The sequence below is a fragment of the Sinohyriopsis cumingii genome, chromosome 3, assembly GCF_028554795.1.
Source record: "Sinohyriopsis cumingii isolate HCF-2022 chromosome 3, ASM2855479v2, whole genome shotgun sequence".
Lineage (NCBI taxonomy): Eukaryota > Metazoa > Mollusca > Bivalvia > Unionida > Unionidae > Sinohyriopsis > Sinohyriopsis cumingii.
Genome location: NC_142963.1, coordinates 30047389 through 30074451, shown reverse-complemented (window position 1 = coordinate 30074451; position 27063 = coordinate 30047389). Strand labels below are relative to the sequence as shown.

The following is a 27063-nucleotide window of genomic DNA, read 5'->3' as shown; positions in this document are numbered from 1 at the left end:
CAGCTATGGTTGCCGTCTTCAAAATATTGAAATGAAAATTCCTCCTGAATGGATGCTCTTATGAGCAAAGGGTTTTCACTGAAAGACTTCTCATACTTTCTATTTGGTCCATTGTGATACCATGTTGTTGGGTAAATGATGCAGAGGAAGTTCTAGCTAAATGCCTTTCCAAAGGAAACACTGAAGCAAATGACCCAGACTGAACTGGATGGGTTTCGAACTTTCCACCTTTAGTTCATGAGTTTGATGGACTACCAGCTGAGTTACTATGGCTTCCTTGCAGGTTTAGTTCACATTTAGGTAAAGAGAAAATATATTGCGATATAAATGGAGGCACATACTTCATGGTGTATTTTGTAATTTATCCCTCAGCTTGACTGTGGTTTGAATTGCTAAATTTTTTTAAAGGAAACCTCAATATGTTCATTGTAAATTTAAAAGTAAAGATTTAATTTTAGAAAATAAGAAAAAAAATCTGAGTTTGTATTATTTTATCATGAAATTTTTTTCAGCTGCAGATTTTAATTATTTACAATTCAGATGGTATATTGCATTTCAGGTTTTGTTAGACTATACCAGTAGGATAATATTGTGTACTTCCAATTTGTTTCCCCCCCCCATTTTTGCAACATTGCAAGAACAACAAGAACTTAAAAATTCAAAGAATATTGGGTGTGTTTAAAATATGATCTACTCTATTAGCTGTTGGATAAAGTGTCATGCATGCCAACATGACTGGTGTACTTTGGACATGGCTCAGATTTGTACAACATATCCAAGATAAAGCGCTATAAACCCCATCATGAGTTAAAGAAGAAAAGATGCCGGTAACATTTATACAGCAAGTGACTTTAGAATAAATTTTAAAGTTTCCTTATATGATGCTTATGGCTTTCTGTTTTGGTTATTTTTATATCATTTTGGAAGACATGTATATATAAAAGTAAAAATAATGTTTAATTTTTTGTTGTTGTAAAAACAGAACCCACCAACACCCCATCCCCATTTGTTCTGACTTTTCAAGTGTTTAGGTAGAAGTCATCAGTCAGCAGACTACTTAAAATGTTTGAGATCTGGCTTTTTGAGACTGGGAACAGTAAAATTTGTCTTGAAATTAATGACTGGGCAAAACCTTATCAATATACTTTATTTTCCCAGCTGTTTTGACCTTCAGAATACATTGAATTTGTCAGGAAGATAGAGAGTTTTGCATATGTGGGAATACCCTTATCTTGAATATTGGCATCAGCACATGAATTTATTGTATAGATTGACTGTGAGTGAAATTTAATGCACAGATATTTCTGATAAGCCAGTGTAATAGGCACCATCTAAAAATTACATGCAGAACATCACTGCTTATGCCATTAAATCAGTGTTGTAATAGTTTATCGAGGTAAATTCACAGTGATTTTAAAATTAACTTCTCCCCTACCCACTTTTTTTATGTCTTCTGTGCATTGCTTTAATAACAAGTGACATAAATTTGATTTGATTTTTGAAAAAAATGGTATAGTTCCTTCATGCCTGTTTATATTTGTGTGTCATTCAAATAAAATCTTTATGATAGATGAAAGTCGGTGAAATGTCTTGCTCTTTTTCTATTGCAGTTTCTACCAGCATTCTTTATAAGGGTCATTTTAACATTATGGGAGAGCCATGATGGTATAGTGAATAGTGAGCCAGACTCATAATTAGTGGGTTATGGGTTTAAATCTTTCCCATACCAGACCAGGTTGGCTGCAAGGATGCTTTTCTGGACAAGGCACATTTTTCCTATTGCTTTTGCTCTAAATAATCTTTCCAGTGCTTCTGTACTATTTTTAAAAAAATAATTAATTTTTATTTCTAAACATTGAATTAAATTTTGAAAAATATGTCAAAAATGATTGTCTAAATAAAGTAAGGATTAAAGTTGCATATTTCTTCATCATTCTACAAAAACATACAAATTCTTTGTGCAAGTTAATTTTTAATTATATTGAAAAGATAAAAAAACATAACTTCTGACAGATTTGACTATTAGGGTCACTTAAAGAAAGAAACAAAATTGTACAAGTCATTTATTTTTTAATAGGAAAAAGAAAAGTGGACTTTCAAGACAAATGGCTGATTTACACAGATATCAGATTTGGGTTTTTGTTTTTGTCTTGGTACTGTGTATACTTGCTTACATATCAGGTACAACTTTTGACAACCTGAACCATGATCTGCCATTGCATTCTGCGGGAGGAGATCCGAGTCTGTGCTGTTTGTTCTACTGATTACTCTAACAAATGGCAATGACTCAGATCACCAGGCATGTGGTGTATGCATTGGCAGACCTTGGTGTATGCAGTTTGCAGATGGATCCGACTTGTATGTGAGCGTATACAGTAAGTATTTAAAAATGAATAAACTTGGTGTATTTTAATTTGTTCTATTTTAATGCACTTTATTTTTCATCAACTGAACAAGGTATTCTAAAAAATAGTCCTAAAACTTGAAATGGTGCCATAGTTAGGTTTATGGGATCATCAAGATTGAAGAATTAGGAGATAAAATGTAAATGTATGCAGAAATCATCATCTCTTCCCCCTCCCCCGCTTTGCTGCTGCTGCTGCCCCAATTTTAATTTCTAGCATAGACTCTACACCAACTCTGGACTTATGCACAAACCAGAACTAGCTTTCATAGATTTGCTCAGCCATGAGTATGAATTTGTTTAAGAGTTGGAGAAATTGTTCATTTCTAAGTACATGAAGTTAATTGTATCAAACCTGTGGTTTGTAAATGGCAGGAGATCAGAAGTGGCTAAATCAAGAAATTGCTTTATTAAATTTTCATGTTGCAACAAAATTTAAACATGGGATGTTCTGTGAATGTGCAATCAGAGCTTTAAAATTTTTGTTGTTCAAGTAGGTTATTTAGTACTGAGGCAAATTGAGTCAAGTTCCTTGCCCTAGAACATGCCATGGAAGCTGACCTGGGCTGATCCAATAGTAGGATTCTAACCTGCAACATATTGGTTGTGGAACTGGCATGCTAACTTCTGAGCCATTATAGCTCCTTTAATTGAATTAAACAGAACTGTAGGAGTGAAAAGGGAAAGTGATCCAACTGAATTTTCAAAGTATATAGTGCAAACAAGTGGTTTCTTGGTAGTTACCATATATACTCCATTATAAGTGGAGGTCCAACTGCAAACCATGACCCAGATCTGCTGTTGCATAATGCACCAGCGGATCTGGGTCTGTTCATTTTGTTAGGGGTAATAAAGTAGAACAAAGATAATAGACCCTGATCTGCAGGTGCTTTATGCTATGGCAGATAAGGATCTTTGATGTTAGCAGTTTGTCTGGACTTAAAAGCGAGTGTATACAGTATCAGGTATGTTGAACTACTTTAAAGCACTTGTGGATGCACCTCATTTTTCAGGCTGTAAGTTGATCATGGAACATCAAAATTTATTTGAAAATGAAAGAATTGATATCACAGAGAATAAGGCATCTACCTTTATGTACCATACATACTCCGAAGATGAGAACAACTGCAAACTACACATTTCATAATGTGCTTATGTGCTGGCAGATCTGGGTCTGTTTAGTTTGTTCAGTGGAACAAACAACATAGACTTGGATCTGGGTGCCTTTTGCTACGGCAGATCTGGATCTTTATTGTTTGCAGTTTGGGTCGACTTATAAGCGAGTATATATGGTACACCGAAGCAATATATCAGATATTTTCTTGTGAAAAAAGATCAGTGCAGGACTAGAGTTTACAATTGCTGCTTCAACCATCAAATGCTAATTACTCCTTTAATGCTTCTTTCTCCTTAGAAGTTGTTACTTCAAAAGCAATCATCACTCGGAGGGAGTTAATTTCAGATGAATGATTATAAATTACTGTAATTAATGAAAAATGTGGGCTGTTTTTACCACCGGTTCTTAATTTGTGAAGGGAAGATTGTTTTACGAACTGCTTGTTTTGTATGCAAGATTACAAACCATCTGACAGAAAGGAGTCTATATTACCAATCAGGGCATGATGATCGCTGACTTCAAAGTTTTCAAAATTTGATAGGATCATTATTTACCTTTTATTACAGCAACTGCTCGTGTATTGATGTTAGTAAATATATGCAGTGTGAAATGAGAAAGATCTGTTACAGTGATCATCAACATGTAAATAGTTTTCAAAGTTCAGTGGAATTATCCATTATATGTTCTCATTCATAATAACTAATTAAGGAAGGAATCATTATGCTACAGGTATGTTTTTCATTTTAACATTATTGAGTGAAAAGAAACTTGTTGGTTTACAAACAGATCAACCCTGCATCTTTTTTTCTTTTTTTTTATAAATTTAATGACTTGATAGCATTTTACAGGTTTTGGTATGATGGTCAAAGGGACATAATTCATGCAAGACTCTTTAAAGGAGTCCACAATGTTCAAACTAGGATTACTCTGTTCTTTTGTGAGACAGATAAAGTGTTGTTCATAGCTATTTTTTCCAGCATAGCTAAATATTGTGATAAGTTTACTTTATTTGGATTCAACAAGATTATTACAAAAAAGAAAATGAAATAAAATACATTTTCTTTTAATTTAAAAAGTTGATCTTGTGAATATGCACAAATATGTCTGTATTATTAAAATCTACTGATTATTTTCTATAAAAATAAGAACTTAGAAGACTAAAAAAAGGTGTTTTTCATATTTTTGGGGACACATTAAATTTAAATTGTGCCATATATGTGTGAACCCTCCAGCAATACACATGAAATTCTAGCTTGGTTTATGTTTATAAAGAAATTGAACCTTGTACTGATATTTGATATGACTAATACATTTCTTAACACTTTTATTGAAGTTTCAAGACTGTGTCACCATGTCAGGTTGGAGAGTTGAATATTTTAAAGAATAGTTTACTGGTTGATGTATTTCTTTTATCCACTAGAATGTGTATTTTGTTTGTATCATAATTTGCAAAGGAAATCTGGAAAGTGAGATTTGGTACACAAAACAAAATGGTCATATACATGGTCTGGTGTAAAAGTGAAAATTTAGAAAGGAAGCACCCCACTCCCAATTAAAAAATGGGGTTGGTTGCATCTTCTGAAAATCTGAACATGAGAATAAGTGCAAATTTTGCAGTTGCACATTCTATAAACCCTAATTGTGCAAGAAATAATTTTTGACAAAAATTGTTAATTAAGGAAGATTAAAAGTAGTGATGACCCAGCACTTTGTATGGGAAAAACTTGTGCATACAACTTTTTTTTTATGATGTGCATTATTAAATCCAATGTTTTTGACTGCTATTTTTACCAGCCAGGCCAGAAGAGCATATGGGATGGATGGATGGATGCCCTTTTGTCTATAGTCCATTCATTTGTCTAGTACTGCTCCTAAACCATTGGTATGCAACTTCACACACATACGTACACATTCATCACATAACCTAGTTTATCCCCAGTGAAAAGGGTGCCGATGTTATACTCTTGCTCAACCCATATTTTCCTGAAACAAGATGGAGGCTATAAGAAATATGCACAAAATAATAATTCTCTTAATGTAGATCATTAACAATGAGATATTTATTTGCTGAAAATTATGATACTATCTATGACATGGGAGTTCTTTTTCAATCGCCAAACATTGTCTGTGTAAATACTATGCCGTATATACTTTAATGTGAGTGTTGGTAAATTATTTTGGTGTCTTAGATGAGCACAAGTTATTTTCTGTTAGATTTTGTGCACTCTAATGTCATGATTGTGTTCATCAGAATTGATTTATTAGGTGGGAACACTGAAAAAACTATTTCCAGGCTGCTAAATTTGATCATTTAAATCTACACATTTTTATAGACTTGGAGAAACATGCTCAGTTTTAAAAGGTTTTTTTATATATCTTTCTTCCTCTTTGGTCTGTTTTATTTTTTAATGAGCATGTCAGTCAGTCAGTCATAAAAATAGGCTGTTGTGATACTTGTGTACTCTTACTTCAGTACTTATTTAACAGTAGCAGTTATTTTATCACAGTTCCCTTAAAGTGCCTTTTTGTTGCTACTTTAAGCCCTCTGGTTTTCAGTGGAGTCTCATTCATCGGGCTTTGCTTATCAAAATATTCATTTCGTCTGAACCAGTACTTTACCTAGTGTCTCCAGAACATTCTTAAACAATGAAACTTTCCTAAAATGGCTATCATTGGGAACCAAATTTTTTTTTTCTTAAAAAATGTTTAAAGGTGTCCAATATATACTTGTTGGGACCAAAATATCTGACTATTGTGTAGAGGAGCTATTGACACTATATATATACATTGTATATAACGAGTTCAAAATATGACTATTGTGTAGAGGAGGCATTGACACTACATATACATTGTATATAACGAGTTCAAAATATCGACTATCCTGTAGAGGAGGCATTGACACTATATATACATTGTATATAACGAGTTCAAAATATCTGACTATTCTGTAGAGGAGGCATTGACACTATATATACATTGTATATAACGAGTTCAAAATATCGACTATTCTGTAGAGGAGGTATTGACACTATATATACATTGTATATAACGAGTTCAAAATATCTTACTGTTCTGTAGAGGAGGCATTGACACTATATATACATTGTATATAACGAGTTCAAAATATCGACTATTCTGTAGAGGAGGCATTGACACTATATATACATTGTATATAACGAGTTCAAAATATCTGACTATTCTGTAGAGGAGGCATTGACATTATATATACATTGTATATAACGAGTTCAAAATATCTTACTATTCTGTAGAGGAGGCATTGACACTATATATACATTGTATATAACGAGTTCAAAATATCGACTATTCTGTAGAGGAGGCATTGACACTATATATACATTGTATATAACGAGTTCAAAATATCTGACTATTCTGTAGAGGAGGCATTGACACTATATATACATTGTATATAACGAGTTCAGAATATCTGACTATTCTGTAGAGGAGGCATTGACACTATATATACATTGTATATAACGAGTTCAAAATATCTGACTATTCTGTAGAGGAGGCATTGACACTATATATACATTGTATATAACGAGTTCAAAGGACTGGTTGAAGGAATTAAATACAAACAAATATAGAATTGGATCTCAGAGCTCCTTATTTTCAAAACCATTTTCATCACATGCAGAGGTTCAGATAACTTAAGTTTGCTGTATTTTAAAACCATAGCTTATCTGTACTTGTCTGGTTAATCTGTCTTCATTTGTCCATCGATTAGTTGTGTATCATTGATAACAGTTTACTACCAGTCATGTAAATATTTATTGACATATGTACCATAATTTGATTGCTGTAAATTCAGACATTTTATGGGTATCAATTTCTTTTGTTTTGCACCAAAAAAAAGCATTTTCATGGGGCCTTAAATTTGTGCAGTGAAATGGGGTTCTGTTGGGTCTATAGTAGTATGATCAAAAGCAATGTAAAATCAATCCTTTGAAATGGCATAATTGTTGTATGTTTTTTTTATTGACATGACATCACGTGTTAAGTGTATTAATGTATTGGGAAGACGTAAAATGGCATCTGTCATGTATTAAATAATAAATTTAAAAAAAATACTGTTACATTTTTAATAGTCACAATAATAGTCCTGTGAAAGAAAATGGTAAAGTCCATGAAAGCGTGTGAGATTATTGGAAATCATTAGTCATTTACATTCTGGCATAAAATTTGGCCACACAGGTTTTCTGTTGCAGAAAAGCGATGTCACAAGGTTACAGAAAATATTTGCTCAAGAACATACCATATATACTTGCTTGTAAGTCAAGTCCAACTGCATACTGCACAGACCGAGATCTGCTGTTGCATAATATGCCGGCAGATTTGGGTTTGTGCAGATTGTTTTTACTGATCAGGAGAACAAGCAACAGGGACTCTGATCTGCAGGCACATTATGCTGTGGCAGATCAGGACCATTGTTGTTTGCAGTTTGACTTGTGAGTACATACACTACACTTTTCTTTGCATATTAGATAACAAGACTTGATGATCTTCAACCTGTGTAAATTTGATGGATTAGTAAATACTCTGTTATTATTTATGAAAATTTTGTGGTTATGTAGTAATGATTTAATTTGGGACATTCATCTACCAGTAGCACAAGAAAATGCACACCAATCAATACATTTTGAAGTGATTTTGGATTGCTTGGATCTTAAGATGTGTTAAAAAAAAGAATTTAAATGAAGTAAATACTCCAAAATTTCAGACGCAAAGTTATCCTAAATGGCAACAAATATGTATTAGATCAGCAGGGCTAGACTGTATAAATAATTTGACTGTCACTTAAACTGACACTTGTTTTTCCCTTTTTTCCACTCACTTCAGTAAATACACATTGCATTTTAAACCTGGATATTATTGCTGGTAGATTGTTATTTAAAGACATTGTCTTCGCTAATTAAAGAGTGCGAAATCAGTGGTAGATAATTGTTAGGCTTCTGCAGACTGGGTGTGTATAGAACTCCCCCTTCCCCTGTAAACAGGTGTATACACAGTGGGCGGAACCTGTACTGGAATTTATGGGTTAATCTATTATTTGGGAATTATCTAGCAATGATCACACCTAATAGGTCCCATTGAGGATCCTTCATACCTCTGAGCTCATCCCAATCATTGTTAACAATTGGGTACCTGCCATGTGTCTGTTAAGCCCAGTACTGCACTATCAATCTGTCAAGTGTCACAGCTTAGCAACTGGCATGATATACGAGCTCAGCCGTCAGTTGGGGTCAGGGTCAAGCAGTTAAACCAGTTAACCATGATAGCACTGAAAATTACAACACTACACCAGTCTAGGACTGTGGCTGGTTGGTTGGTTTCCCATTCCATTCCCCTCTCAGTATGAATGAATGAGGGAGCGGACTGGCTGTGTGATTGACTGACAGACAGCCCTAGCATGGACTGGGTCTTTCTTATTACCCAGTTGGATTTGCTTTCTGGAAGTGGTGCAATAGACTGTTAAGCATTCTGTTTTACTCACTATTACTACTATAATACCTGAGGGCAGGCACCTCATATTGGATAGGTTAGCATGTATCAGTGCACTGCTGGAAAAGTTTTAGAGATGAGGGTCTCGGACTCTCTGTCACTTATTCTTTGATGTTGTGAGGATTTGCCTATAAAACATTCCTTACCAATGTGACATTTCTTCAATATAAATTACTACCTTGAAATTAGAAAATAACTTGATGAACAGAAATTCCTGATTCATCTTGCATAAATTGATTTTATTCTGAAAAAATAAGAAATTCTGTAACTTTATGTCTTCGTCTTTTGTGTTCCATAATCAAGATTAATGGCGTGAATTGTGACTCTTGGGATTTATTGTCTAAAGCTGATATTGATTGTCTATTCTACCATATTGTGTATTTGGATGATTTTACCTGAGGTGTTATTTCGCACCTTGCATCATGGACTTTTTACATTAGTATCAAACGTGAATGCACATTTCATCTGATTATGCTCAAGTATGCACATTAAACTGCATGATGTTGGGAACTGTATCGCCACCCACTTCAGCTGTTGCTGGTTGTAAGGAATGCGAAGCAGCAGCAGTTGCAGCATCAACGTGTTCTTCTTGTGTTCCTGTGGCATTTGAACGTGACCGTGATTGGCTCTTGATACGAACCAAAATGCCTGTCTGTATTTGGCCAGAGACTTGTCTTCTTGGTTGTGCTTTGGAACACCGATTAAATGTAAGTAGTACAAATTTGAACTAAAAATGCGCACATTGTCACCATTATTTTTCTTGTTGTTTACTGAGATATCTTACGTTAAAAACCAGAATTTGTCAGACGTTCATGTTAATAAGATTCCATGATGGAAACCATTTCTTGCATGTTACTGGTAATCTTAACCATATATCCAACAATTTGGTCGACTTCATTGATTTTAAAGAGAACAAGCTAGGAAGCTAGATTACATATTTAAGTTCCTTTAGCCCTACTGTGTTGTGATTTGGGAGGATGTAAAAAGGATGTGACGAGGGATGAGCTAGCTAGCCCAAATAGAATTTTTGTTTGTAATGTGAATCAAAACCCGTCACGGGTGAAATTCCACCAGACTGCATATGTCATTTTGAGGAGCAATCTATGCAGAACCCCTCATACTCAAAAGGGTAAGTTTGACTACCATTTTATACCAGACAGTTGGAGCCTATGTTTGGGAGAGGTAGCCTTGAAAAGTAAATTGGACACTAGCCTCCCCTCAGGAGATATTAACAGGCATTTTTGAAATCACTGTAGGGGTCACTTAATTTGTGCTGGGGACATGAGCCACTAATAATCTAATTTGTCTAGACAAGTACCCATCAATCAGATTTGCAGATTGATTAATCAACACTTGTGGATGACCACTGGTTGGCAGCCTGGGGGGAAAAGTCCATCTGTCTATAATTATCTCCTCATCTTCCATGTGTAAATCCATTTTTGAGATCATTGCATATACTTGTATGTTCCAATTGTTCTTTGTAGTTGAAGACTACTGTTATTCACATTGTACCAGACATGTTTTCAGGCTCTATAACTTGATCATTTATCTTTTTTCGTAAATATTTATCAGTATTTTAACTGGGGACAATATTGTTTTTAAAAATGTTAAGTTGTGCATTATGAACATTTTAATCTTCATTTGTAGTCCATCGTACTCTGGTGATTTCCAGAGTTAAGAGGTGTTTTGCTGGGGATTAATTTAACAAATAACTTGCAGGTCAAGTAACATTTTATGTCCCTTGCAAAGAATTGGATCAAGAAAACAAACTTCAGAATTTAAATTAAAAATTATTATGAACATTAGCTTCGATTGCATAAAACATTGCCCCTAAGAAGTTTCTTGGACTGCACGAAAATAATGACTGGAAGAAGTTTGAAGCTGGTAAAAAAAAGTGTCCAGTAGAAGAGCTGGCATGATAAATTGATTTATTGGTTAGTCAATTGATTAGGTGTCAGAAACAATCAGCAAACCCAATGTTTTTGGTAATCAGCATTTCAGAAAGACATTTTTCTTGTATCTTGTATTTAGAATTGCAGTTTGTTTAATCTATTCATGGGAGCACCAATAAGTGAACAGTGGATTCAATTCTGGTGCTGACTTGCTGTTGACTTTTTTCTGTAGTGATTTTTACAGGTGATGTCATAGTGGATACTTACAGTAAAATGCAACAAATTGTCTTGTTTGCATATCATATCTTGAACTGTATTTCAGCCAGGATGCACTATTGTAGGATTGGTGCAAAAGAGACACTAAGTCCAGCAGTGAGATTGAATGTGCCATTTGTGGAACAATAAAAATAACAAGGCATGGTTTTACCTTCACTAAGACCAGTCATCAAATGCCTGAATTGTGTAATGGTCATTTGTACGAAAATGAACAATACATCAAGTAATCCAGTTACACTGGTCACTGTACTGAAACCCCATGTACGGCACAATTTGTTTATGGCAAACTTGTGAATGTCTGTCAAAATTTGTATCTACTATATCCCATAACATTTCCTTCTGAGAATAAGCTTGGCATGCTACTAAATATTAAATTTCTGAATGAAAAATATAAAACAAATTCAGGTTGCATACTAAGGTAACTTCCCTATTTTATATTTCAAACACAAGTTGCATGATTGTGGTCACATGACCACAATACAGAGCCATTTACATTTGCAGATCGAAACATTTTGCTAATAGTTTGTGGAAACAATAGATAACCAATTTCTTTATATCATTGTCATGGTTAAACTGTATAGGCAATTAAAATCACTGCATTAATAATGGCTGTAATGAACAAGCTAGTACATAACCCAAAAGCCAAGATGGAATTCAAAGAAGAACGTTGAACTTCAGCAAAGAACTAGATTCCAAAACAATGGAATCGAAGAAGTAAAACATTCATACGTCCACAAGAAATCACTTGAAAGCTTTAATTGATGATGTCAGCTTTCGAAATTCCTAAAAAAATTAAAGATTATTTCTTATTGCATTTTAGAATATGGTCACAGGCATCAATAGAAGAATCTTAAACAAGTTCATATATTTGGTTGTTCATGCAAAGATCAGTACAATAGGCTATGTATAATGAGGTTACCATATTTGAACTTTCAAAAAAGAAGACACTCCGGAAAAGGGTTGTATCTGTATCAGTATCTGTATAGAGATTTAAGGACCACAAAGAGGACATGTCCAGAAAAAAGAGGACGTATGACAACCCTGAGATCTCTGATCTGTCATATTATTACCAGCTTGGCCTATTGTGAACACACTGTTGACTCGCCTTTAAAATGAAGGCACCCAGTTGGTTTCCTTTTTCCTCAGATTTAGCTGAAACATTTCATTAGGTAAAAGGCAGTAGTTTTGTCCTTTTCAGAAAAATATTTCAGTGTTTATGTATTTAACTATTGTCAGTTTGATTATAGACCAACAAAGATGGTGGCTAGCCCATTAGAGATCTGCCTGGGATGGGCTGGCATCAGTTTACAAAGAGTTGTAAGAGATGCAAAATGGACCAGGTCCATTGTTTTTCATAATTTTTCATTGCTTCATAGAGCATGTGTATGTATGATTTGGATTTTTAATGTAGCTTTAAAAAAATTTCAGTCACATCGCTACGATGTCTGCAGTGTGGCAGTTTATAGTGATGTCTAGCACTGAGGCATCATGCCGCAGACATGTAGCATGAAGTACCACCCAGTCACATTATCCTAACACCAGGCCAACCAGTCCTAACACTAACCTTAATGCTGAGCGCCAAGCGAGGCAGCTGTTAGTACCAGGTTTGTAAGTCTTTGGTATGACTCGGCTGGGGATCGAACCCACGACCTCCTGCATCCGAGGCGGACGCTCTACTTGATAGAGGAAATTGGGCCTTTACCCCATCACTATGGCCCACTATGTTCTGAGCTGTGGATATCACTGTAACTGTCCTTGTTGAATTAATATAGGAGGAGAATGAAAATTGATTAATAATTTTTATGAAAATATATCATGATTATTATTCTTTGAAGTAGACAACTGCGGTGTTGTGCAAGAGAGTCTCTCCAAAATGCTGTGGTGTTCTGTGGGCATTATAACATACATGTAACTACTTTCTGTCTCACCATGCCGGTGGCCTAGTGGTTAGAGAGTCTGCCTTGGATGCAAGAGGTCATGGGTTTGATTCCTGGCCGAGTCATACCAAAGACTGATGCCCCAGTGCTAGATATCACTATAAACTGTCACACTGCAGATATTGTAGCGATATTACTAAAATATTGTTAAAACTACATTAAAAATGTAAATCACACACACACACACTTTCTGTCTCCTTGGAGCACTTTTTTGTACATGCAGAAGAAAGATTAAGAACAAATTATTTAGCAATAATTGATAGAAGTTTGGGTCCAATTAGCCACACCTATAAGAGCAAGTTTAAATTTTGGCTGGGTAAGACTGTCATAATAAGTATTTAAAATTTAATATATCATGGAAAGCAAATGTTGAAGAATTTAATTACCACTGGGCTTGGAATTTCAAGTTGAAGGATTTTATAAACAGAAAGTTGAATAACACCCTTATGCCCAAGTTTTTCTAAAATAATTTTGAAGTTAAAACTTACTTTTCTTTAAGCATATCTTAATATGAAAAATTATTCAGTTGTATGTTGAAAATCTTTTTAGGGTAAAAGATATCAAAATGTTCCTGTCAGTGTATGAAGAGTACTGTCAAACTGTCACACCTATTTTCCCTTCAGTAGTGGCTAAAATTTGCTCCCATGAGTTCCAAGATTCTAGTCTTTACAAACAGGACGTGTCAGACATTCTTTTCCTTCAGGTTAAATATTTGAAACACAGTTCTCCTGCAGAGAGGAAAATGCTTGCAAAATTCCCAGTGTCTTCAATGGGCTACACCCCAGTTCAGAATGTCACTGCTTCACAATATCCCTGTTAAATTGAACCTGTAATTCAGGAACACCATTAAGCAAGGTTAATTTTGTCAATGAGTCAAAATCATTTTGCACCCAGTATCTGTAAAATCTCCTTGTCTTCTATATATATTATTCCAACATCAAGCATGTGTGGTCTCCCCATCCAACCATGTAGGTTAATTCATTTTGTCAGGCAAGCCTCATGTCATGTTCTGAACTCTTTGGGGGCTGGTATGGGCTTTTTGTAAAAATAATGAAACTTGTGTATTTTTGGGGAGGCCATATTGCTACTTGAAATAATTCTTCCTGTATTTATGAAGGTACTTCAATACACTTACAACTCAGATGTGTCTTGGAAGCAGGTGCCATCATTTTGAAGGAATGAAATATACCACCATGTTGGCCAGTTCTGTGCATCGGGTAATTCTGCACAACGATACATTATTTTTGTAAACATTAGATCATGTGGTATTCTGGATCAAAAATCCATTTTGTATCAAGAAAGAATGATCGTACTTTAATTAAGAAAAGGGATATTCATAAAGTGTACAAAAATATCCCACATTTTGACTCGAAAGGCATATGAAAATATGATTTCTAAATGTCAGCATGAAGACCCACTCCATGACCTTCTTAAACCTGTAACCCAGAAAATGCTATTTACTATGTATTTTTAGAATCATACAAATAAATACAATATATAAAAGAGAGAAATGTTTACCTTAAAAAACTCTGCATCTTAATCCAAGTTTCCAATTTTGCAAGTTGTCCCACATGTACAATATCGTCTGTTACCCAACGCGTCAACTTGCCATTAGAACAGCATTCTCAGAAATTCCCTGCCGTGTAGTCTGTTTCTAAATTCTGTAGCAATTCTTCCCCATAAACAAGACATTGTAAACACGTTACAGCCTATATTGTTGTTTATCTTACACATAATAGTTTATTTGTTTATCAAATGTTGAACGTTACTAAAAAAATTTACAAGATTGGTTTAGTTTGCTTAATATCTCTTGCCATTTATTAGCATTGTTACGTTTAATTTTGTAAAACTAGCTATAAACCTGACCTAATTACTTGACTGAACTGCTGACAGAAACAGTCTTCATTTGGAACATATCATTACTAATGATAACCCTCCCTAACACGAAATGCAATGCTTTATCTGATAGGTTAATGGTGGACATAATACCAGATTTACTTTACATTTTACGTTACTTAAAGACGTGTGGAAATTTTACTCAAAGGAAATGACCAGATGTTTTAAGGGTATTACATGTTAGCTATATTGTTTATTTTATATGCCTTTAAACATTTCGAACACCTTTACTTTATATTTTATCATGTTGTACTTCATATTATCATTTATTTTGACAGAGCTTATTTGCAATTATTTTATTTTTACATTTGTAAAATATTTACCTTTATTTGGTGCTATATAGCTACTATTGTGCTTGATGCTGTGAAATGCTTATCCTACATACATATGCATATTGAAATGAGATGAGAGATTGAAAGATTCATTAGACGCATAATTTACACTGCCTTGCTATGGCTTCTCCTTGTTCAAAGTACATTTTAGGTACAGTCAAGATTTTGCAGAATAAATTCATGTTGCATTAGTTATATTTCAAGCATGAAAACAAGACATCACCAATTAAGTTTTCAGGATACACAAAAAGAGCTTTGTGGATAGAAAAGTCAATGTAAATTTGGTGGAAATTAAATACTTATTTAGCTTATAAATGAAAACCTTATAATTAAAACATTGTTAATTAGTTATTCCTATGATCAAAATAGATCATTTATTGGTAAAAAAAATTTAAAAAGGTGTAAAAAAATAGTTTGGATTTGAATTTAAAATTTGAATTGGTACCAAAAAATAGAATGTTCATACCAACATTAAATAATTTAGTTCATTAATGACAATCTTATAATTAAAACATTGTTAATTTGACAGCTGTAGTTATCATTAAAATAGATCATATGTATTTAAAAACAAAATGTGTAAAAATAGTTTTAATCTGAATTTAAAATTTAATAGTGCCACAAAATACAATGTTCATACCAAGGTAACTAGTACCACAAAATACATTATTCGTACAAAAGTAACTAATACCACAAATAAATTTATATACCAAGGTACCACAAAATACAGTGTTCATACAATGGTAACTAGTTCCACAATTTTTATACCAAGGCAACTAGTACCACAAATACAATTTTTATACTAAGGTGACTAGTGTACCACAAAATATAATGTTTATATCATGGTAACTAGTACCACAAAATTTTTTTTATACAAATATAACTAGTACCACAAATACAATTTTTATACCAAAATAACTAGTGCCACAAAATATAATGTTCATATCATGGTAACCAGTACCACAAATTTTATACCAAGGTAACTAGTACCAAAAAGTATAATGTTCATACCATGGTAACTAGTACCACAAGAAAAAATTATATACCAAGGTAACTAGTACCAGAAGTACAATGTTTATACTATGGTAACTAGTACTACAAAATACAATTTTTATATTATGGTAACTAGTACAACAAATGAAATTTGTATACCATGATAACTAGTACCACTTATAAAAATTATATACCATGGCAACTAGTACATCAAATACATTTTTTATACCAAGGTAACCAGTACTACAAATACAATGTTCATACCATGGTAACTAGTACCAGAATTACAATTTTTATACCAAGCTAACTAAACACAAATACAATATTTATACCAAGGTAACTAGTATCACAAACACAGTTTTTATACCAAGTTAACTAAACACAAGTACAATATTTATGCCAAGGTAACTAGTACCACAAATACAATATTTATACCAAGGCAACTAGTACCACAAATACAATAATTTATACCAAGGTAACTTGTATCACAAATACATTTTTGTGCCAAGGTGTATTTTATGACAAGTACAATTTTTATACCAACGTTAACTAGCAGATTCATTAGAAAATCTCTTGGTACGTTTTTTTCATGCCTTAAATTATGCCATAACACCTTAAATACTCTTCATTTTGTGAATGTTCAATTAATGAACTTACGTATTGATGCATTTGAAAAATTGTTGCCCCCCTTGTTCATTATGTGTAATCAATTTTCAGTACTGTTACTTAGCCAGGAAAGTTTAAATTGCCATCCAAGCCCACCACCCCCACACGCATCCAGTCACTGACTTTGTATATGTACTGTATTGTTCGTTATGTATTGTACTAAAAAAGTTAGCCATTTTTTTAAAAAAAAATTCTCAAAATATCTTGCACTTCATTATCAGTTCCATACACTCATCAACTTCACCTGCTGGTGCTACATGTAGGCAAGATGTCCAGAGAGTCCGTAAATCTTGATGTGACGGTAGATATTGTGAAAAGGCATGAAAACGTTGAAGGCTTAATGGACATGTCATCCATCAGTACACCTAGTTTAATTATTGGGAAATTCATTTTCATTTAACAAATTTTTGTCTAACAAATGTCTTTCAAGAAACACGTCCCATTTGTAAAATTAGGAGTTCCTGTATATATAAAAATGAAGCAGGACATTCTGCTATGTTGAGAAGTAGACACAGTAGCTTTTCATGTAGTTTGTTAATAATTCTTTTTTGTGTCAGTAATTATGAGTATTATTTCTAATGCATATTATTTGAAATATCCCCTTGATATATTATTTATGAGAATGTATCATTATAAAAGAAATCTTTGGTGCTTCTAGCACATCTCATTGATGTAATGGACATGTCATAGCTAGCTAATGTTTGGCATTGTATTCATGTCCAGTGCTAATGAGAATTGTTAATGATTTATGTTTTAAATGGAACAAAATTATCAATCATTGGTGAATTAGTTGACCCACTGTGGGGATGCTATTCAGGAAATATTACATGACAAAATTATTCCCAGAGGGGGTTTACCATTTCATTCATTTTTTGCATTTTGTATAAACCAGTTATCAAGAGGAACCAAAGATTTGTCCCAAAAGGAAAATAAAATTAAGTTTCAAACACTATAAGCAAAATCTAGATGAAAGACTCAGTTTTATACCTATAAATATTTCAAATGTAGTTTGAGCAAATGGCTTCTATTGAAATGATTCTATCAGTTAATGGGTTTAAAATGCACACCATACTGAAGGGTCTTGTTTCTCATTGTGAAGATTTCATATGAACTCTTTGTAGACAGTCTTAGGGGAGACTGAAAGGGTTTCTGTTTCTCTATACTTCATTCTTCCCCATTTCTCCATCATTAGTATCAGTGGTTATTTTATATGATGGGATATAATATGATACATCCCCTTATGTCATGGCATCTTTCACCTTTATTCAGCATTAAGACTGACATGAAAAGGACCATTTACATCCAGGCTTTGTTATCAGTGAGCCATGTGTGGGGGTCATTTGCTAGCTAGTTTAATCTAACTCTGCATTCATCAGGCTCCCCTCACGGGTGATTTCTGAATTTAATTACGAAATTTGTAAATATCTTTGCCTGCCAGGATAGTAAAGTAGTGTTTTTTTTTTAAAGAGTAATAAAGACTTTTAGGTTTTTATATGCTAATAGAGTTTGTCGGGAGATTCATGTTGTAGCATACACCCGCCATAAAATCTGTGTTAGTTGGTATTTCTATCAGATCTGGACTGGGGCCCCTGTACTCATTTTCTTTGATGGACGTGTGTCACAATGGAAGAGTCCAAGTTGAAGGGGGAGTAGGTTAATAGAATAATTGCTCTAAGTGTTAAGTTTTTGATGGATTAGAGTGATTTCTTCTGTAAATCACTTAACAGTATGTATGTGAACAATATATATTTACAAGTAACACAATAATGATGCAGAAGCTCTGGATAGGAAGGATAACAAGAATTGTATATTGAGCTGTATCACCCAGCAATGGCCATGCTTATGTGCCAGGGAAATTTCATTTTTGTCATGCACTATGAACTTGACACCAAACATCAATACCCAAAGTCGTCCATGATTAATGATTATGTAGCAAGCAAAAGCCCCAGTACTTTAGAAGCAGACAGGATTTTCTATTTTCAGTCTATCACACCAGTATTAATATTTGAGAAAGTACTTGGTAGAGGCATATGTGCATTTTTGTACTATTTAGTCTGCTGAAAAGATTGAACTTGTGTTTGTTTTCCTTTGACACAATGCTCTACATGTACATATACATTCATTGAAAACATAAGATTCTGACAAAATATTTACTGACGAATGGGCACCATATCTTGTTTCTCCTTTGTTTGGATTTCAGCATATAACATTTTCTTGTAGTTGGTGATACTTAAGAATGGCAATTAAAAATTCTTCATTGATATTGGCCTATTTACATTGTTTCCATGAGTTAGAAAACAAAAAGATTATAAAAATGAATTATTTTGACACATCAGTATTAATAATTCATACCAGCAATATCTCTCTTCCTCCCCCACTGCTATTTGTCAAATGGGATGTTTTTTCTTTCTTGAAATATTGCAATTATTTGGATTGACTTGAAGTACATTATTCTCGACTTTGACCTGGTCTTTGTCGTACTGTTGCAGCGAAAACTTTGTGGTCTGTTCTATATGTAATTCATACTGTACACAGGTGTGTCAACATTTGTCAGCCAAACTCAAACCTATGAAAATTACAGTAGATATCAAAACTTTGTAATGTTCCAAAACAATTTCCATAATCATTATTTGCTGCTGTCATTCAGATTATGTGAATAAAATTTAATAAACAACCAGTTGTGGTGATCTTCATGTCAATATCATATTTTTGCAGCATGTACTTCATACCCAGAAAAATCGTGTGATAAACCATACCTTTAGGCCCCGCTCTCATGTGTTTCTGGTTTCTGACCTTAACACTTTTATCCCACATTGTAAAGAAATTCCAAAAATACAAAAGATATCACAGACACACGTGTGTGTGTGTGTGTGTGTGTGTGTGTGTGTATATGTGTATGTATATAATGTTTGAAAATAAAATAAAAATTGACCTGCATACCCAAATTTGAAAACCAGTGCAACAGGAAATATCGGGGGCAGGGGCTTATTCAAGGAAAATAGGTAAAATTTGATAATCACTCAGTCTGAGATGATGAAATACATTTGATTCATGCATTAAAAATATTGGTTGGCTTGTTAGAGGTTTAGTGCCATTTTCAGCACATCATTGGCTATACATGGTAGCCAGTACATTTGGCAGAAGATGAACCCAGGAAGAAATACTGACCCACTGGAAGCTGCTGGCAAGCTTTCGCACATACCCACTTGGACAGAGATGAGATATCATTGATCACTAAAGACAATGGCCTTTGACAACTCAGCCACCTGGGCTTTCTGAAAAAGTTGTCTTTCATAAAACATGACTTCTAAAAACTATGGTCTTTTAGGTCTTGCTTTGTCACATTTAAAGTTGTGAATATTGTGCATCTCTTAAAACGGCCATTCTTAACTAAAATTTGTCTTCTTTTTTTCATCTCTTAAACTTGCTGACAAAGAAAAATGCATTAGAAGGAATTATTTCAGTCTTGCAAAAGGTTATTAAAACCATTGTTATGTAAATTCATTTATATCTACATTTATCATTTGCCTTGCTTTTTAGAAAAATAAGTCAAGCTTGTTAGTACTTGAAGGGAATATATGGCCTCCAGACTTGTTCCAGCTGAATTAATCGTTATTAATTCTAAGGTATTTTTTCACAGTTGTGGCTAATCAAATAATCAAGATCTAGGCCAAAATTTATTATCAAAGGGCTGTATCCAGGTACTCCATGACAAACTAAATTAACCATTGATGTTGAAGCAGCACATGTTGCTGGTAATAATGGTTGCAATGTGTACACTTACAACTCTTCAGGCATCAGGTTGCATCTTTTTTTTTTTTTATTTTTACATTTAAAAAAATTTGGCACTATTTTTTCAAGGTTGATTTAGATTAAAACAAATCTCTCTGCACAACATGTCTCAGCATACATACTTCTCAGCACATTACATGCTTTTATTTTTTAATGATCATATGAATTATGGATTACGTTTGCTTATTCTTTACATTATGTTATTTTTATTTTTTAAAATATACTGCATCTGATAATTTGCGGCTGAAACTGCAATAAAATCACATGTATAAACTGTTTCTCTCACTCACTCGCATGCACAATGATTGGGTTGCATTCAGTACAACTGTCAGTACTGACATGACAATAACCAAAAGGGACAGTTATGTGTAAAAACACAGCACATTCTATGAGAAAACTGCAAATTTTCTGTGTTGGAAAATTGGTTAGATAAAAGGCTCTGCAGTTTGCAGTTGGACCCGTCATATAAGCGATTATATACATTAGTTGTTAATGTGCAGATGTATCATTAAATACCAAAAACACAAACAATTGTTTGGGTTTATTAAAAAAATTTGGTTTATAGCAGCAACAAAATCTGCAAATAAAAAGTACCCCATGAATAAAAGTGCATTTACAGCAAGTAAAAACAAAGGGGAGATAAAGTTTCAAATGGATACTGTGCCATTGATGGCTATGAATCCATACCACCCTAGTTTGAAATCAACACTTTTGTGAATGGGAGAATTAAATTTCTGGATGATATGACAGCTTTCATAGACTAGACAACAATGGACCAGATGATTCTTATGAAAGAGACATGTTTATAATTTTATTCATTGTTTTGATGAAGCATGAGGGTGCAAATGTTTTGTTAAAGAATTTCAACACATCAAATCAAACGGAAACATTATACTAGGATGGAACCTTAGTCCTTTACAGGACATTATTTTAAAGTCCTGAAATTTAAGGTATATTAGGGTTGTATAGCAATGAGTAGTTTCTGTAAAATCCATTGTTTATTGAGCTCATCTTCAAATATGCAAACATTTGCATAGTTTTGAAACCTTGTTTATTATGGTCCAATGCATCTGTCCTTTTAGGTTCTTGGATTATATGTGTATAATTTAATTTTAAAAATTTGCCTCTGTTTTTTTTGCTAAAATGTCAATAATCTTTAACAGGAAATAGTTTCAAAATTTCACTTTCAGATAGGAAAGAACAGACTTTACAGGTATATATACTGGAAGGATGACATTGACATAGAATAAGACAGATCTTACTGAATAGACAAGTTTTCTTAATTGTGCTTTTGATATTATGTATGCATTATATTAAAGTCATGATTAAAGAGTTTTCTCAAGGGTGGTGAGATGCCAGAGGAAAAATAATTTGCCTTCATATGAGGACATGTAATGCAAGAGTTTTTTTTTTTTTTACATTAATCAGAATAAAATAAATAGGTTTTGACACCTGTCATAGGTAAAATATTGCCCACTAATTACTTGATTGGTAAACTATATAAATGCTGTTAAACACTGTATTGTTTTGCACATTTCTAATAAATTTTAATTGGCTATGTTAATGGCTGATTTTATCTCAGAAGAGACATACGATTGGAATAGAATACCCATCTAATGCATGCCTTGTGTAATAAGGGGTTACTTAATGGATTTACCTGTGGAAATATAATTGTCTTCATTGAACATGAGAAACCATGCTTAAGACCCTTGAACTAAATGTACACCAGACGTTGTATGATGGGTAGGTATCTTCAAAAAGACCGCCCACGTAGTAGTTGGTTCCCTATGTACTTTGGTGTTACCTGTGTTGGTAATGTTTATAAATATGTGTATATGTCTGTGTTACATTCAGATGATTGGTTGTATGGGATCTAATAGTTACAGATACTGATTATCAATTTTATACAACTCCATAATCTATTTTCTTTATTAAGGGAACAAAAATTCCAAGCGAAAAGTAAGAAAAATATTAATTTAGCCAAGACATGTTAAAATAAATTGAAAAATAATCATGTACAAAAATTCAAACTAATCTGTAAAACTTTTGTTACAAATAATTTTTGATATTAAAATAAATTTTTTAAGATAGTCAATAAATACAAAGTGCATATTGCCAGTTGGTAATTTTTTCATAACGTAATGTCTTTGGAAAAAGAAAATTTTCAAAAAAATGTGTGAAACTATGTTATTCAGTGGTCGATCAGGATAGGGGTTCACAGACCAACCTATGCTCAAGTCCACGATATTGCCTGTTCTCTGGGGCTTTGCTCTTAACTCTTCATTACTGCCTGATCAGTGCTTTGTGGTGCCTTTTTATAATTTCTAAAAGTCACTTGTCCACCAATGTTGTCTATCAATCACAATTGTAATTTTCACCCCACCCCCAATAAGTATGATTAATAATAATAATAATAATAATAATAATAAACAAATTTCCCAATGATTTGGAACAAGATTTGGCAAGGTAACCGCAACATTGAGTGCTTGATTACATCAATAAAATACAAGGGAGGGTCCTTTGTCAGGTTCATACTGATAGCAGTACTTCAGTTACAGCTTTAATTCTTGGATTACAGTTTTAAAGTATCAAATTTCACTAATCAGTACAGCATGACATTAGATAAGAAATACTAAGTGGGTGTTGTGGTTATCTTTTTTTTAAACTGCAAATTTTGAGCCCAAGATGGAGAAGACCTTTAGTATCTGCCTGACAATCAAATTTGTGTTTTCTCGGCCATAATGATGAGCTCAGAAATGTGACTGACAGCGTGGCATAATTTCAAGTAAAGCTTCTACTTGTCTTTGTTGCTTAGATAAACACAGAGAAAGAATTTCAAACATATTTTTAGAATAAATATTTTTAGCACATTATCGAACATTTTGAGTTTCCTTGAAAAGTATCATATCCCTGTTGTACATGATACATTTTACTTCCTAACTACATGTATTTTGCCGCATCATATATGGAAATGATTTTTTACATAAATTTTTGAAATTATAAATCATCAGAGATTATAACCTGGTTTGCCTTATTTGATGGTTATTTCTTTGTGTTCTCTAGCATAAACAGTATTAGAAAGTATTACAGTGTCAGTCATTAGGGAATAAAAAGGATGAAATTAGATAGCACAATCTTGTTTTGTTTTAATCCTTTATGGAATTAAAAAAAAAGGCTTCCAGTAAAAATTGCTGCTTCTCATGAATTTTCTTTTTGCATTTTTTTAGGGGAGGGGTCCCTTTTAAAAAAAATTAATGTTACATTTTATTTTAATAAATATAGACAATATTTAAGTATAGTCTGTTAATTGATGCAAAGTTGTGGAAAGGTAGTCAAGTTTGAAACTTGAAGATGACGACTTTAGAAATATAATTAATTTGGACTTGAATGTTTAAAAATGTTTTTTTTTGTGTATTCCAATGTGTTTTGCAATATATTAATTCTTGGTGAAAACACTGCAAATAAAACATGAAAATAATATAGTTTGTTATATAATTAAGTGAAAAATTTCACATTTTTGATGCCTATGTTTTAAAATATAAAAATATATCCTTAAATTTTCACATGTGAAAATATAAGATTTCCCATCATTCCATGTGGTGTTCTTTTGTGTGTGCATACAGAAATTGTACGTGCAACAACAGAATTGAGTACTTTTTTGTGTGCTAGAACCAGTAAATAGAAGCTGCCTTACATTTCAGACTTGGAAATTAGTCTTTGATAAAGTAATTTGACCAGATGCCATTCTCGTATTTTCCCTTGCTTCCTTAAAAACAAGGGTCCCTGAGTGGCCGAGTGGTCTAAAGTGCTCACTGTTACGGATCACTGCCATTTTACCTCTATCTGCGTTGGTTTGAGTCTCTGGCTCGGCCAATGTTGGTATGTGAGAAAGCTTTCCAGTAGCTTCTCATGGGTCGGTGGTTCTTTCCGGGGTTTTCCCAGGTTCTTCCTCCACCATTTATACTGGCTGCTATGTATATCCTATCTTGTACTAAAAAATGGCGTTAAACCCTATAACAACAACAACAATCCTCAGCAGTAGCATGCTTCCTGTGATGCATTACTGAATCGGACTTGCATTGTTTTCAGATAGGGTCAAATAGTATACAGAATGACAAAAAGGTAATTTACTGTGACAGATTAGGTCAACCCAATCCTACTGCTTTCTTAAGTCACGTGTATTTTTGTATGATCTGGCTTTGAAAGCAAAGTGAATTTATGAAAAGGGTGTGTGGGTTAGCATGTTGTGCTGAAGAGTGAGTTTACTCTTTTAAACTTTGTTTAATATATAATAAAATGAACATTTTCTTTTCCTATGTTTATACTGGACATATTTCATCTTGTGGTATCAAAAACTGTATTTTAAAGAGTGGTTTTGTCACTTGTTAAAATATCATGTTTTTGGCACCACACCAGTGCCGGATATCCAAATAGGCAGAAGACACCAGCCTAGGGGCCCCGCAACAACGGATAAAAGTAATATTGATAAAACATATTAGGAGATAATTTGTGAGGGGGGCCCCAAGATTTCGACTGCCGAAGGGCCTCCACAGGGTTTAATCTGGCACTGTACCACACAGTGCAATATTTCCAGTATTAAGGTAGGAAAAGGATATGTTCTGTTTGTATCCTATAAAAACTTCATATTCTGTTGTGAGTTTTGATGTCTTTTTTGATGATTTATGCAGCATAATCATTATAATGAATGTGCCATTATAATGAATGTGCCATAAATAGTAAAATCTGTTATAAAATCAAGGACTAGTAAAGGTCACAGGTGCAGAAGGAGAAAATGTGATGAATACATCTTTATAAGCGGCTTTATACCATTATTACATGGCAGGAATGGAATATTTGGTAATTAAAATTTAAAATCATCTCCCCCCCTCCCTGGTCACCATACAAATGGCACACAAAATTTGGAAGGCTTGTACCGAGTTGTCATAAATGGTGTTGATATTTTCCATATGCATACAAACTTGTCAAAATTTTGTTGGTCATGGAGTATTTGAAACAAATGCCTGATAATTCACAGGTAAATATAGAGTAGCTTTATAATTCTAGATTTACTTTAAAATGTCCTGCTGTTTATCTTAGGTGTTAGAACATGGCATTCCATTTGATAACACAAGTGATGAGATCAAAGGTTTTCCAGACAGTTGTTGTCAAAGTCGTTCACCTGGTTATCACCTATCTGACCCAATTCAACACATGTTGGTCACTGCATCACTTAGATAAAAGATCATGATACAAATTACATTGAACACGTTCATGTAGTAAATGTTTTATGGATGGTGACAGTATAATCAACATTATTTTAAGATGTTGAAGGTAATTAACTGTTTCTTGTCTTTAGAAATATTTGATTGATAAAGGTACATTTAATATAATTGCTGTCAATGTGAAAAAAGTGAATTATTAATATATTTTTATGATGTGCTGGCATAAAAATCAAGGCCATCTGCAAACTGTCATTGACCCTGATGTGCCAACCTATTTTGCAATGGCAGGTCAGAGTCTGTGCAGTTGGACTTGTGAGTGTATAAGCTAATTACATTGTTCTGTAGCTAGGACATGTGGCACATCAGAAAACATGAAATTTATTAGAATTCTATATCTGCTTGGTGTATATTTCTACTTTCATAGCTTTTAACATGAAATATTTGTTTTCATTCAGTTTCTTCACTAATGTGAACAGTTTATACTTTTGAAATTTCCTTACTTGTGGCAGTGACAACATGAAAACTTCCTTGCAGCCTGTTACTGACAAATTTTCCTACCTTGAAAAAACATTGGTTCAGTTTGTTGGTTTAAATGACACTCTAAAATTACTGATTATATCATGCTGAGGAAATGAGAAAAGAAAGAAAAGAAATAAATTATGGCATATAATTCTTCTGTGCTTTATTTTCTTGGATAATTTTGGTTGAAGTTTTGAATTGGTGGTTTGAAGCAACAACATAATCCATCTGAAAATTGGTACTATGTATTTACAGTTCTGATTGCCATCTTTGCCAATGGTGGTCAGATTATTTTTCATTTGAGTTGAAACAATATTTTTGGAGATTGGAAATTTAAAGGCATATTCATTAACGTTGTCTTTTATCTTCTACTACATGTTTGCAGTTATTTGGAAGTGTTTTTCCTTAAGTTTTATTTTGCAATTCTTTACTTTTACATTTTTTAGACCTTTATTTATAATTGAATTAATAGTGTACAGTGTGACCCTGCTATAACACGC

The 27063-nt window shown here is 33.4% G+C and overlaps 1 protein-coding gene across 6 annotated transcripts in view; it reads left to right on the top strand.

Moving 5' to 3' along the window:
- Positions 1–27063, top strand: part of LOC149802616 (protein pangolin, isoforms A/H/I/S-like) — a 170980-nt gene that overhangs the window by 99512 nt on the left and 44405 nt on the right. Inside the window, exon 1 of one of the 6 annotated variants that reach the window (XM_089951931.1) lies at positions 8932–9748. The exons of the other annotated variants lie outside the window; for them this stretch is intronic. Coding sequence (XP_089808057.1) covers positions 9494–9748 — 255 coding nt within the window. The 5' untranslated portion in view covers positions 8932–9493. Of the gene's footprint in view, positions 1–8931; positions 9749–27063 lie in introns of those variants that run through there. 6 annotated transcript variants of the gene reach the window in all.